Source organism: Schistocerca gregaria, chromosome X, assembly GCF_023897955.1.
Source record: "Schistocerca gregaria isolate iqSchGreg1 chromosome X, iqSchGreg1.2, whole genome shotgun sequence".
Lineage (NCBI taxonomy): Eukaryota > Metazoa > Arthropoda > Insecta > Orthoptera > Acrididae > Schistocerca > Schistocerca gregaria.
Window position 1 is genome coordinate 122987489 of NC_064931.1, and position 14502 is coordinate 123001990.

The 14502-nt window shown below is 43.1% G+C and overlaps 1 protein-coding gene across 1 annotated transcript in view; it reads left to right on the top strand.

The window, feature by feature from the left end:
* The window catches only part of LOC126299329 (U-scoloptoxin(01)-Er1a-like), a 52015-nt gene extending 40171 nt beyond the window's left edge, over positions 1 to 11844 (top strand). Inside the window, exons 4-5 of the mRNA XM_049991158.1 lie at positions 6240 to 6463; positions 11372 to 11844. Of these exons, the coding sequence (XP_049847115.1) occupies positions 6240 to 6463; positions 11372 to 11450 (303 nt within the window). The 3' untranslated portion in view covers positions 11451 to 11844. The remainder of the gene's footprint in view (positions 1 to 6239; positions 6464 to 11371) is intronic.
* Positions 11845 to 14502: the final 2658 nt, after the last annotated feature.

Below are 14502 nucleotides of genomic sequence, written 5' to 3' on the forward strand. Positions count from 1 at the left end.
ATGGCGATGACGAATACACGCTTCCAATGTGCGTTTACCGCGATGTCGCCAAACACGGATGTGACCATCATGATGCTGTAAACATAACCTGGATTCATCCGAAAAAATGACGTTTTGCCATTCGTGCACCCAGGTTCGTCGTTGAGTACATCATCTCAGGTGCTCCTGTCTGTGATGCAGAGTCAAGGGTGACCGCAACCGTGGTCTCCGAGCTGATAGTTCATGCTGCTGCAAACGTAGTCGAACTGTTCGTGAAGATGGTTGTTGTCTTGCAAACGTCCCCATCTGTTGACTCAGGGATCGAGACTTGGCTGCACGATCCGTTACAGCCATGCTGATAAGATGCCAGTCATCTCGACTGCCAGTGATACGAGGCCGATGGAATTCAGCACCGCGTTCCGTATTACCCTCGTGAACCCACCGAATCCATATTCTGCTAACAGTCATTGGATCTCGACTAACACGAGCAGCAATGTCGCGATACGATAAACCGCAATCGCGAGAGGCTATAATCCGACCTTTATCAAAGTCGGAAACGTGATGGTACGCATTTCTCCTCCTTACACGAGACATGACAACAACGTTTCACCAGGTAACGCCGGTCAACTGCTGTTTGTGTATGAGAAATCGGTTGGAAACTTTCCTCATGTCAGCACCTTGTAGGTGTTACCACCGGCTCCAACCTTTTGTGAATTCTCTCAAAACCTAATAATTTCCATATCACAGCATCTTCTTACTGTCGGTTAAATTTCGCGTCTTTAGCACCTCATTTTCGTGGTGTAGGAATTTTAAAGACCAGTAGTGTACATTAGTTAGTTGCATATATTTGTAACTTTTGTCAGAGACACAGTGAAACTCTGTGGCTCTTTGACCCAGCAGACGCACAATTTTCATCTTTATTTTGCCGTGAAGGTAAACAGAGGTGGTTCTTTATCATCTGCTTCGACGCCATTGTCTTGTGTTAAATTGCAAGTGTTTCACTGAGTAAGAAATGCGACACTATTGGTGGTGATCAGTCTGTGCTATAGGGACATTAAGTTATGCGATTCCTTACGTGCCATCCGACGAAAGTAGACTGCGTGCCTCCATATCGGGTTTCAGCCTATCACCCTTCCTTTCATCGAGAACATAATAAATAGGATCCAACACTACAAAATAAATCATCACAGTGAGCCAGATAATACATATAAACACTTAATGTTTCATAATAGATAGGAAGACAGGACACAGCATACGACATGCACTTGGATCTAGTATAAGAGTACAATGTGGCACTCCTGCGTTGTGTCCAACGCTTGCTATCTAATTATACGGTTGGTTATGACTTTCACTGAGTTAGGATGCCGATAATGATGATGTTGCGATAATAATCCAAAGGCTTATTCGAGTAGAATCAATGATATCTGAAGTGGTAGATTCGGTTAGCAGTATGTACTCAACGTGGTCTTTGTAATCGGAAGGGACATACGAAATACAATAACAATGGGAAACCAGTCCATTAAATTATTTTATATGGAAGTTCGAAAATTTGTGCCATAGTATAATTATGTGCAGTTTGTCACAATCACTCGCTTTAACCAATTATGCCATCCGAGTACATATTCAGGATCTACCTATACTTCATACGTCTCTGATCATTTCCTTCATTTAATAAGAGTTTGACCGAAGGCTCTCTCATGGGATGTGTTGGAGCATCATCATTCAGTATCCTGTGACTGAGTTGTGGAAGTAATTTCAATAATTTCTTTGGTTTCAGTGTTCCTATAAATATCCCCGATCTGTAGAACAGAACATCTGCTCCCTAATTGCTGTCCTCCCATACAACGCTTGAGAGAACCTGTGTTTGCAGTGTCCGGAAATAATAGGACAGAAACATTAGAGCCATTGAATCTTTGTTGCGGTCACCGTGGTGTTACGGGGTGGCATAATTCCCTGCCCCTGATATCGTCTGCTGCGTCCCACATAAATTTTCCAATGTTACGAGAAATTAAAAGTATTGCACTAACTGCCTATGTGACTTAATTCTTTTCTTCCAACACTTCGGACACACATTCACTCAAAAAACGTAATTCTAATAGTAAGTTTTAAGGGGCTCTCTTACAGTTATGTTAGTCTATTTGCGGTAAATGTATTCAACATTGCGTAATCCATATGTATTACAAAAATGGACGTGTTTACGTACTAGTATGTATGTATGTGCAAAATGTGATCAAAAGTATCCGGACAACCACAGAAACATATTGTTTTCTTGTTAGGTGCACTGTGCTGCGACCTACTGCCAGGTTCTCCATATCAGCGACCTCAGTAGTCATTAGACGAGGTGAGAGAGCAGAATGGGGTTCTCCGCGGAACTCACTGACTTCGAACGTCGTCAGGTGATTGGGTGTCACTAGTGTCATACGTCTGTACGCGAGATGTCCACACTTCTAAACATCCCTAGGTCCACTGTTTCCGTTGCGATAGTGAAGTGGAAACGTGAAGGGACACGTGCAGAACAAAAGCATACAGGTCGAACTCGCCTGTTGACTGACAGAGACCGCCGACACTTGAAGAGGGTCGTAATATGTAATAGGCAGACATCTATCCAGACCATCACACAGGAATTACAAACTTCATCACGATCCACTGCAAGTACTATGGCAGATAGACTGGAGGTGAGAAAACTTGGATTTCATGCTCGTGCGGCTACTCATAAATCACACATCACGCCGGTAAATGCCAAATGACGCCTTGCTTGTTTTAAGAAGCGTAAACATTGGACGATCGAACAGTATAAAACCGTTGTGTGGCGTGACAAATCACAGTGCACAATGTGGTGATCCGATGGCATGGTGTGGGAATGGCGAATGCCAGGTGAACGTCATCTGCCAGCGCGTGTAGTGCCAACAGTAAAATAAGGAGGCTGTGGTGTTATGGTGTGGTCGTGTTTTTCATGGAGGGGCTTGCTACCCTTGTTGTTTTGCGTGGCACTATCACAGCATAGGCCTACATTGATGTTTTAAGCACCTTCTTGCTTCTCACTGTTGAAGAGCAGTTCGGGGATGGCGATTGCATTTTTCAACACGATCGACCCCCTGTTCATAATGCAAGGCCTCTGGCGGAGTGGTTACACGACAATAACATCCCTGTAATGGACTGTTCTGCACAGAGTCCTGACCTGTATCCTATAGAAAACCTTTTGTGATGTTTTGGAACGCCGACTTCGATCCAGGCCTCACCGACCGACATCGGTACCTCTCCTCAGTGCAGCACTCTGTGAAGAATGGACTGCCATTCCCCCAAGATACCTTCCAGCACCTGACTGAACGTATGCCTGCGAGAGTGGAAGCTGTCAACAAGGCTAAAGGTGGGCCAACACCATATTGAATTCCAGGATTACCGTTGGAGGGTTCCATGAACATGTAAGTCATTTTCAGCCAGGTGTCCGGATACATTTGATCACATATGATTCCACACCTCCTCTTAAACCACTGCACCGATTTCAACTAAACTTGGTACACATATGACTTATTGTCTGGAAAGAATCTATGTGGGCGTAAGAACCATCCACCTATCAACGGGGTGCAGGTCAAAACACAGCGTTATTCACGACGCGTGAATACCCTTACTTTAAACAGAAAATATTTAAAAATAAGGGCACTTACTCACTAGCAGCAAACTTTACATTTAACTTCAAACCTTTACGAAACATTTTCTCGCTCACAACCCCCAAAAAATGATTAAAGGAAAAGAGTTTATCGCTGACTACGTTTTTGCTGTTCATGCAGTAAAACTTCCGCATGTAACATTACGTTTTAATTTATTACTTCTTTACTACTAAATGTATTCATGACACATTTTGCAGGCAAGTAATGGAGGTGGGCAGAGAGAGGGAGGAGAAGAAGATGTAACTGCAAAATTATCTCACTGTTGCGACACATAGTTCAGGAGATACACCGATAAGCCAAAACACTGAGACCACTGCTCATCGCCTGGTGGAGTTGCGGGCAAGTAACGCGGTAACGAAAGTATGTAAGCGGAGCAGTAACGGACGGAGGATTAGCCTAGCGAAGATATGGGATGCAAATGGGGAAATCCATTGAGATAAGCGAGTCCGACAAAGGGCAGATTTTTAGTATGCAGAGCCTTTGAACGAGTATCTCGAAAAAGGCGAAGGACAGTGGAACTTCCACTAGGCGCTAAATGATTGGATTCATAGAACGTGGGGTTCGGAGAAACGTATGCTCTGTAAAGTAGGATATATGCTGGTCTGCGACATCTCTGCCGACAGAGCACGATGCCAGTGCATGCTCAAGTGTCTCGGAGCACACCGTTCATCGTACGTTGTTGAACACGGAGCTCCGCAGCAGACCACTCTTACATGTTCACATGTCAACCGAACGACATCGTCAGTTACGATTGCAGTGGACACCAGACCATCGGGATTTGACTGACGATCAATGGAAAACTATCGGCTTTTCGAATGAATCGCATTTCTGCTACATTAGGTCGATCGTCATCTCTACAAAAGCCGTCAACGAGGTGAGCGGCGGCTCGAAACGTGCAGCGCGCCGAGGACGCATGTTTGTGGGGGCAGTAGTATGCTATGAGAGACATTCTCCTCCGCTTCCCTGAGAGCTCTACTTGTAATCGAAGACATACTGACAACTGCGAACCACCTGCATGCTTGAGGCAATATTAATTCCATTCAGGAAAACAGGCAAGGATCGTAGCACCCCTGACAGTTACCGGAGTGTAGCCCTTACCAGTTGTATGGTTAAGACTCATGAACGTATTGTCAAGCGCCGCCTCGTCTGGTTACTTGAACCACGAGGTCACCTGAGCCGCTCGTCAGGGTTCCTCCGAGCCATAATCCGCAGGTAGCGGTCATCCACTGCAGCAGTAGCCCTTGGGCGGCCTGAGCGAGCCGTGTCATTGACAGTTTCTGTCTTTCTATATCTCCTCCATGCCCGAACAACATCGCTTTGGTTCACTCCGAGACGTCTGGACATTTCCCTTGTTGAGAGCCCTTCCTGGCACAAAGTAACAATGCGGACGCGATCGAACCGCGGTATTGACCCGCTAGGCATGGTTGAACTACAGACAACACGAGCCGTGTACCTCCTTCCTGGTGGAATGACTCGAACTGATCGGCTGTCGGACTCCCTCCGTCTAAATCCGCATGGTGCATGGTTGTTTACATCTTTGGGCGGGTGCAGTGACATCTCTGAACTGTCAGAGGGACAGCGTTCTGCGAACCGGGGTGACGCAAGACTTTTTTTGATGTGTGTACATGTCGATAAACCTAATATCACACCAGACTAATGTGGGACCGCTCTACCGAATGGGAATGTAAAAGTTCCACTGAACATTTTTTTTTACTTTTTTTTTTTAAACCGGAAACGAAGTGTCGCTTTCGGTTGACGCTGGGCGTCGCATGAAAGACGTTATGAGCAGTATTTGTTTGGGCTGACTCCAGCTACACATTACAAAAACACTAGAGAAAATGCGTCTGACGCCTCTTACGAGGTGCATCCTGTATATAAAGCCAACAATTCGCAGCAATATAACAACGCGTTTTCCAAACATGTTTTATAAAACCAAAGACTCGTTTTACATCGTTTACAACTGTGTTTTGAAATAAGTTATAGTTTACGGTACATTGATGCATACTTCTCACAACTTTCTTTAGTATCACTATGATGTTATATACCACAGCCCTCAATTTTACTTGAAGGAGACCGCTTGTTTCTCACTACAGTGGTCGTCTCTAAAATATTCGCTAACTTTTATCTCTCAGACAAATTATCCTTTCTTCTTTTACTGACATAGATACTGATGGCACTGATTTCTAGCTCGATAAACTTTTTCTGTGAGTATCCTCTCTGTTTTTAATATCTTACAATATGATACTTTGCACTCAAAATACACTTATCATCAGTGCAGTGTAAAATAACTACTGATTTGCATGCTGCTCTGTAGACATCTTCTTGCATAAGACTATGCCCACTGGTGATAACGTTTCCGGTACCTGCCCTCCGCCCAAGCTTTATACTTATTTTTCTGACCTCAGTTTCAATATTCGGTTGAGCACTGTACCTTAGGCTGAATCAAGACTATATCTTGATACCGTTTCATGAAAAAAAACCGCTACATATGACACACTTGAGAGCACATTGGGCTTCTTGGAAGGGGAAGAGACAGGGGAAGTGGCAAAGTGACGCATCGCGCTATATGATTTCATTTTCTCCTTATTGCAGGCTAAAAGGTGGGAAGAGTTTCCGAACGTGACATTCACGTTTGACTGCTCGGACCGCGCCGTGGGATTCTATGCCGACATGGAGCATCACTGCCAGATCTTCCACATGTGCGATGAGGACGGCAGACGCATCCCCTACCTCTGCGCCAACGACACTTCCTTCAACCAGGAGTACCGTGTCTGCGACTGGGAGTACAACTTCGACTGCCAGAAGTCACAGGACTGGTGAGCAGCACACGTTGTATTTCTGCCTTTCTCTCTCCCTACCATTAATGACGAATATGTACAATGCATCTGCGATTCAGCTTCAGTAAAGTTTCCTCTACTGCCTCTTTGAAACACCACTTAAACTGAGTAAAAATTGTAAATATATTTCAGTTCTTTGAGTTTATTCAATAGAGAAAAATAATTTCTTTATAGCCTAGGAATTCTATAACAAACTTACATTTAATTAGAAGTGGAAAGTCCGCAGCCCGTGGTCGTGCGGTAGCGTTCTCGCTTCCTACGCCCGGGTTCCCGGGTTCGATTCCCGGCGGGGTCAGGGATTTTCTCTGCCTCGTGATGACTGGGTGTTGTGTGATGTCCTTAGGTTAGTTAGGTTTAAGTAGTTGTAAGATCTAGGGGACTGATGACCATAGCTGTTAAGTCACATAGTGCTCAGAGCCATTTGAGCCACAGGTGGACATAAGTTTTAGAACTGTGTTGTTTCAGTAAATGAACGTGATATACCAAATATAATCGAAATAATATAACGGTTCACTTAATTTAATTGGCCTTCCATTTGTTGTCCTGACATGTCTCCACATGTCTGTTTAGTGCCTCGTTTCTCTTGACCATTACTCAGGTGGCCCACGTTTCCACTAGTTGATTATTGCTTGTAATTATTCTCGTTTAAATGCACATAGTCACAAATCATTTACCTAACTATCTGTGTTGTGTAAGGGCGGTTCAATGAAAACGACACTTATGGGGAAAATTTCGTACACTGTTTATTATTTCAAAAGTATTCGCAATAACTGTTAATACACTTACCACACTGCAAGAAAAGATGGTCAGTGCCATCGTTGATTTTTTTTTTTTTTTTTTTTGCGTTTTCCTATGGAACAGTGATTGTACGCGGACATGAACCTCTTCATCCGAAGAAGTCGACACCTACGAATGTCTTTCTTCGGGACTCCAAAAATAGGCCGGCCGCGGTGGTCTCGCGGTTCTAGGCGCGCAGTCCGGAACCGTGCGACTGCTACGGTCGCAGGTTCGAATCCTGCCTCGGGCATGGATGTGTGTGATGTCCTTAGGTTAGTTAGGTTTAAGTAGTTCTAAGTTCTAGGGGACTAATGACCACAGCAGTTGAGTCCCATAGTGCTCAGAGCCATTTGAACCATTTTTTTGAACTCCAAAAATACGGAAATCACACGGGGAGAGACTGGACTGTATAAAGGATGAGTAAAGGCTTCCCAGCAAAACTTCTGCAGCGTATTCCAAACAACCTTTTCAACATTGCAGAAGTTTCGCGGGGAACCCCTTGGACACCCTCCATACAGACCCAATTTCCCCCCATGCGATTTCCATATTTTTGGAGCATTGAAGAAAGAGACTCGTGACCTTCGATTTACTTCGCCTGGGTACAGTCGTGGTTCTCTAGGCAAGTGGAAAATTTTTTCCAAGAAAACACTGACCGTCTTGAAATTTCCTGGCAGATTAAAACTGTTTGCCATACCGAGACTCGAGCTCTGGACCTTTGCCTTTAGTTGGCAAGTGCTCTACCATCTGAGCTACCCAAGCACGACTCACGCACCCTCCTCACAGCTTCACTTCTGCCAGTACCTCGTCTCCTAACTTCCAAACTTTACAGAAGCTCTCTTGCGAACCCCCAGGCTGTGGCTAAGCCATGTCTCTGCGATATCCATTCTTTCAGGAGTGCTAGTTCTGCAATGTTCGCGGGAGAGATTTTGTACAGTTTGGAAGATAGAAGACGAGGTACTGGCAGAAGTGAAGCTGTGAGGAAGCTGTGTGAGCCGTGGATGGGTAGCTCAGATGGTAGAGCACTTGCCCGCGAAAGATAAAGGTGCCGGGTTCGAGTCTCGATCTGGTACACAGTTCTAATCTGCCAGGAAGTTGCATATCATCGCACGCTCCGCTGCAGAGTGAAAATCTCATTCGGCATTGACCATCTTGTATCACATTGGGTCATACGTGTTTACAGTTATGGTGATTACTTTTGAAATAATAAACGATTTACTTACTTTTTCCATCTGTCTCGTTTTCATTTGACTGCTCCTTATAGGTTTTATGATCTCCCTCTCAAGCATGAGGGTACACAAGCGACGTGATTGATTTCTAAGGTTCGTTCATCAAGACCTTCAGTCCGTTCCGTAACACTATTGGAGCTCGTCATTGGATCACTATTTTTACTTTTAAATAGCTGAAATGGCAGACTAAAATTTTAGTAATATCCAGTAATATTCTAGCTATATAATACATTCTTGTATACCGGATGTCTCATCTGAGCGTCGTCGCATTTCCTGTTGTGTTTCGGTCGATACATGAAATTTAGTTTCTACGATTGTAGATGGATTCACATCAAACACTACTTCTCATCAAGTGTTTCATGTGACGCTCAGCATCGTAGAAAGAGTCGGTTTATGTACCTTGACAAACATTTTATAACGTGTAATCGCATGTGCTCATTGGTTGAGCGGTTCAACGCTAGTCTAGAGCGATATTCACTTCAACGATACATGTTAAATGTGACAACAGAGCAAGAAGAACAACTAGTGCTCCTGCAGCTACTGTGTAACATTATTGCATGGTGGTAGCTAACAAACAGCACGGCCTATCTGTTGGACTACTACCCCTTCTAGTGAATTCTGCGCTCAAGGAGACTGCTACTGCATGGCACTCCTCCCTTTGTTGCTTCCAGAAGGAGTTAGCCGACCTATGTCGCCTCCGCCTCGGTCATACCAGATTAACCAATAGTTTTATTTCACGTTCTAGTTGCGGACTAATATTGACGACCGAGCGAGGTGGCGCAGTGGTTAGCACACTGGACTCGCATTCGGGAGGATGATGGTTCGATCCAGTCTCCGGCCATCCTGATTTATGTTTTCCGTGATTTCCCTAAATCGTTTCAGGCAAATGCCGGGATGGTTCCTTTGAAAGGGCACGGCCGATTTCCTTCCCAATCCTTCCCTAACTCGAGCTTGCGCTCCGTCTCTAATGACCTCGTTGTCCATGGGACGTTAAACACTAACCACCACCACTAATATTGACGAACGTCTCACGGCCAGTTGAACTGGTTCCCCTTTTACTTCGTGAAAGTAGTTTTTATCTTCAGATATGACATTTTAAAATGCTTTCGGAGCTTGGGCAGAGTGTCTGGGATTGTGGCCTCTACCGCCACATGCTGGGTCTGGGGACCTTTGCTAGCTGCCTTGTTTCTTATCTCCGTAACTGTGTTTTAATTACTTTTCTGCTGCACCCTGCTTTCCGATTTAGGGACAGCACTCCGATGAATAGTGGGTGCCACTTCCCTTTTCAACACTTTCACTATAACGGATCAGGTGTGGGACTGCTGTGGGAGATACGGCCCCGTTGCTTGCAGAGCCCTGGGGAACTCTCGCGACCCCACCCACCTACTGACCTGATCATTTTTGTCATCTTATTTTATTATCGTCGGTCCAACTGATGTCCATCATGTTTACAGTCTTCTCATTTTCACTATTACTTCCGACTCTAAGGAATCGTTTATTCTGTAACTGTCTGCACCTTTAATTGAGTTGTCGGGGAGGGAGAAGAGTCAGATTCTGGTGGGCTTATTTTCGCCACAGATGAGCCCTGGGAGACCACTCGTCAGTTCTGACCTTCGTACCAGCCCGATCCTTATACTTTTGCTTCTCGTTATGTTATTTCACAGCTCTAGCATCAATATTTCCTTGAAGGCCTCGATTTTACCACACCTATATAATCGTACTTTCATAATTCGATCTAATTTCTGGCTGATGTCCCTAACTCTAGATGAACTGTCTGTCGACTGAGGGACTGATTGCCTCGCTGTCTAGTACCTTAACTCACAACCATCCAACCAAAAAGAACGGCAGAGGATCACTGACTTTGTTGTTTGGAAGGATATTCGTAATTTTGTTTCACACTGTATAGGAGGAATGGTTCCAAGCAAATACTGCCTGTTATGTGTGCCATGCGACATCCAACGTAGAGGGAAAACGTTGCTGCGTATATTTCCTAATAACGTAACTATGGAGTACCTACGGACTGTGAGAATCTCTCTCTAACGACTTCGTTATATGGGCTCGATAAAACTGAAGCAAAAAAGAAAAACACTTTAATATCATTAATACATCTGCTTGAATTAAAACAGGAAAACTGTCTTAAAATGTACACCCATACGCCGTGGATTACTTTCAAAGTAATTAATTTTTAGAAGATAGTGACTTTACTATACAACTAGTAAAATAGAACCAAGAATCCCGCTGGTGTTGCGAAACACTAATACGACAGAAACTTTGGCAGTTACAATGGAAACAGTGAATTCCATTTTCCTTTCTACTGAAGACGACTACTTCAACACATTGCACGCACATTAAACACATTGCTTTCTGAGTAGACTACCCGCTTTAACTCCTAATTCCGTTACTACGAAAACACGATACCGCCGAGATCATGAGATCAAAATAGGCTCTTAGCGGTAGATTTATGGGGAAGGAATAACCATTGTGACATTCACGTCAAGTGATTTCGAGAAACAATGAACCCAAATCAGAATGGCCGAACGAACATTTGAACACCGTTCCTCTAGTACATATGTCCAGTGGCTTAGCTAACTACACCACAGGGTTTTTTAGGCTTTCCTTTTCATATGCTGTGTTCTTTTTTAAGGTTTCTTCCAGTTAACTCGATTCGCCTTTCCTGTATTTTAGCCAAATTTTTCAAACAGACTTCCACAATTTGGTCGTGGTTATAACGAAAGTGTTATGTTTACATCTCATAACTTAGTTGTTGGATTTCCGTCACATTTCACCGAATTAATTCATGCGCTGTATCAGCTTTATTTTGTAGATTATAATTTAATTAATGAGTAAGGCAGTTATTTTAATGACTGTTTTTCTTATTTTTCAGGTACTATCTTAACGAACTGACATACGTCACTGATCCACCAAAGCCCAAGAACGCAAGGCCCATAAACGCAGGACAATAGGAGTGAAACACCCAAAGGCTTCTTGTTTAACTGAGCCATAATTGTCGCAAGTGTCAGCAACAAAAGTGTTATAAACTATCATTTTTATGAACTAAACAGCTGTGTAAAGTATACATTACTCAAAGAGAGAACATTATGAATCCAAAGGTCTACTAAAAATCTCATCTTCACGACTTATCCTGAGATACGAACGTATCAAAATGAATGTTCTGCATTTAGTTCAATATCAAAAAAAGGCTGACAGATGTTTTAATTTTACTCATATTAGCATGAAATTTGTGTGCCATCAAGAAAACATGTTCAAAATATTTTTAAGCATGTCGTGATATACCTGTTTTTATATATAAATTCATGTTTTCCTGTATTTTAATAAATGTAAGTGTTTTATACTCTAGAGTGTATCTTGTTTCACATTACGTTATCCATCCATTTTATTTTCCATTTACCTTTTGTTGTACCTATCCGAAGATAGATCCAACAGGAGAATAAGACGGACATAGTATGATACTCAATACGGAGAAATGAATTTTTTTTACATAGGCCTATCTTAGCAAAGTCTAGTTGTCTCTTTGGGGCCATGATACTTAAATCTGCCACTAAATTAATAACTGAATTAAGATCACTTAGTGAAAGAAACTGTTGAGGTTGAGTAGGAAATTTTAAGGGTTTATTTCGCGAGGGAATACATTTGGCGCCGATGGGAAAAATTAATAACGTATTTGGAACTTCGATCGAATACTGTAACGACTTAAACACAAAACGATTTACGCCTTCTCGTATACAAATTGTTCAGGGTACTGTAATTAATTTTTGCTCTTTAGTATTCAACAACAGGGACAATAGCGAGCTTCTGATAGGGCAGGAACTCTGCGGCTCCCCAGTGTGAACTGCAGAGCAGCAACGATCCTTTGATAGTGCACCAGTTTGCCATGACAAGACTAAGAGAAGGAATTACTCATGTCTTTATTGAGGTAACCAACTCGTCACCACCACGAGTGGTTTAGAGGAACCATGTGCTATAGGCACTTCAGATGTGTTCCTCCGGCGTACAAGCTCAGTAATTTACGAATGTGCTCGATTCTTTTCTCCTACCCAACTTGGTTTAGTGTGAGAAATGTACGAGGGAAGTGGTTTCTTAGAACCACTGACGTGTATTCTTGCAAAATTTTATAGGTATAAGGATTCTGAAGCCAGTGTACTTAAGCTACTTCAGTATACACCATGCTGTATCGTTCGATCTTGTCACACTCTTTGGGACTCATTAAAAAGGGCTGAGGCCTGAGATATAAAGACACGGCACAGTTGGTTAAGGACCGCTCTGAACCGTCATTAAGGGTACCATGCTGCCCGCATAAAAGGACACGGAAGCTGTTATACTGGGTGGTTGAACTTAAAGTACAGCTACCCACTGAGGTGGAGCGTGGGCTGTGCTTATCGTATGATAGCGAAACTTTGTAAATATGTTAATGCAGAACCGATTTACGCTGGAAAAAAATTAGTTCCGATTTTGGCCACCCACTGCATCTTGTACTGTACAGCATCTCGCCGACGTTTCAGACTGGTCATACTGAACAAATTTTGTAAACGGCGGTTAAAAATACAATTATACCTTTTCACTTGTTTGACCTTTTTTCCCCACGTCTCAATGATAATGCATTAAACATGGAAATATTGCTATACAATATTCTTGCATTTAAAGCGCCAGATTTACACCTGGTGGCGAAGATCGGACTTATTTTTTTCCAGCGTAAATCAGTTCTGCATTAACGCGTTAGAACGCCTCCCAAGTTTCGTTGCCATACGACAGTTGTAGCCCACACTGGGCGTCTCCGAGTAGCTGCACTTTAATTATAACAACCCAGTAGTTGAGAGAGGAAATGGTGACATTCAATAGGACTGAAGTCGGATCAGTCTGTGGCTTTGTTAAAGTAAAACAGCCTATCTTTTACTAGGTTTTAGTAAAGGTAACAAAAGCAATATGGTTTCACAGAAGGAAAATCATTAGACGACGTAAGTAATCAGGTAATTGTTTTCGCGAGCGACGTGCTGAATTGTTATAACTGATAGAACTGACGCTTCTGACAGCACACGTAATCCTTCCGTGCTTGCCTGAGTTACTGGAATGATAGTTTCGGGATGGCAATATCTGCAACTCATGCTTAATAACAAACATAATAACATAAAATGAACAAGAAATAAAGTAAGAGTTCCTAGGCAAGAACACTTCAGTGACTGCATAACCAGTTGTAGAACTACAGCAAGATAACAAAGCTGCAGGAATTGTCGTTGTGTATCAAGACGACCCCGTAATGACTCTCCAGACGTAATGTAACTCAAGACAAATATGGGACGGAAATGCAGTGAAGCCGTGGCTAAAATAAATAACTGATTCAATCAGCGTAAACTGAAGGTATCACCTTGTGTTATCTTTCGACGTGCTAAGAGATCTACAAAACAAAACGTGAAGGACTTCCAACGACATTCGGATGTTATCGAGTAAATTTGGTATGTAAGGGGCAATGGTACAGAAAAATTATTACAGCAGACTGCATAACTGGATACGAAATAAATAAAAACTGAGTACTAAAATTAAGTGCAAAAGGAATGCCATCAGACAACAAACACCCAGCAACCTTGTGAAGTAATAACTGTAAATGTGGTGGCCGTGCGGTTCTAGGCGCTGCAGTCTGGAACCGCGAGACCGCTACGGTCGCAGGTTCGAATCCTGCCTCGGGCATGGATGTGTGTGATGTCCTTAGGTTAGTTAGGTTTAACTAGTTCTAGGGGACTAATGACCTCAGAAGTTGAGTCCCATAGTGCTCAGAGCCATTTTTTTGAACTGTAAATGTGGTTGTTGTAAATATTCATGAGCATGACCCCCTCCCCCCTCCATCTCTCTCTCTCTCTCTCTCTCTCTCTCTCTCTCTCTCTCTCTCTCACACACACACACACACACACACACACACACACACACACATACACACTCCCCTCTCCTTGCAAAAAATGAGTTTCGAAGGATATTAAAAGTGTTTTATAGTAACAACAGTAGTAG